The sequence below is a fragment of the Penaeus monodon genome, chromosome 31 (assembly GCF_015228065.2).
Source record: "Penaeus monodon isolate SGIC_2016 chromosome 31, NSTDA_Pmon_1, whole genome shotgun sequence".
NCBI lineage: Eukaryota > Metazoa > Arthropoda > Malacostraca > Decapoda > Penaeidae > Penaeus > Penaeus monodon.
The window spans coordinates 21,008,339-21,008,550 of NC_051416.1; the positions used below are offsets into that span (position 1 = coordinate 21,008,339).

At 42.0% G+C, this 212-nt stretch overlaps 1 protein-coding gene across 1 annotated transcript in view; it reads left to right on the forward strand.

Moving 5' to 3' along the window:
• The window catches only part of LOC119593083 (probable G-protein coupled receptor Mth-like 3), a 26,098-nt gene that overhangs the window by 19,868 nt on the left and 6,018 nt on the right, over positions 1–212 (forward strand). The window contains 1 exon segment of the mRNA XM_037942005.1: positions 41–133. Within this exon segment, the coding sequence (XP_037797933.1) occupies positions 41–133 (93 nt within the window).

A 212-nucleotide genomic window follows, 5' to 3' on the forward strand; every position in this document is an offset into this window, starting at 1 on the left:
ATCATCCAACATCTGCTTTTATTTCTTTTGCCCTTTCAAGAGTATGGCTGTTCGTGCGCCTCTTCATCGTGATGGGCGTGGTGTGGGTGACCGAGATATTATCTACATTGCACAGAGGATCTTGTAGTTATTGGTAAGTATTTGATGAAATAAGTTGGCAATATTGGTCTTGTGCCAGCAACATCACATACAACTCTGTGATTCGCATTAGC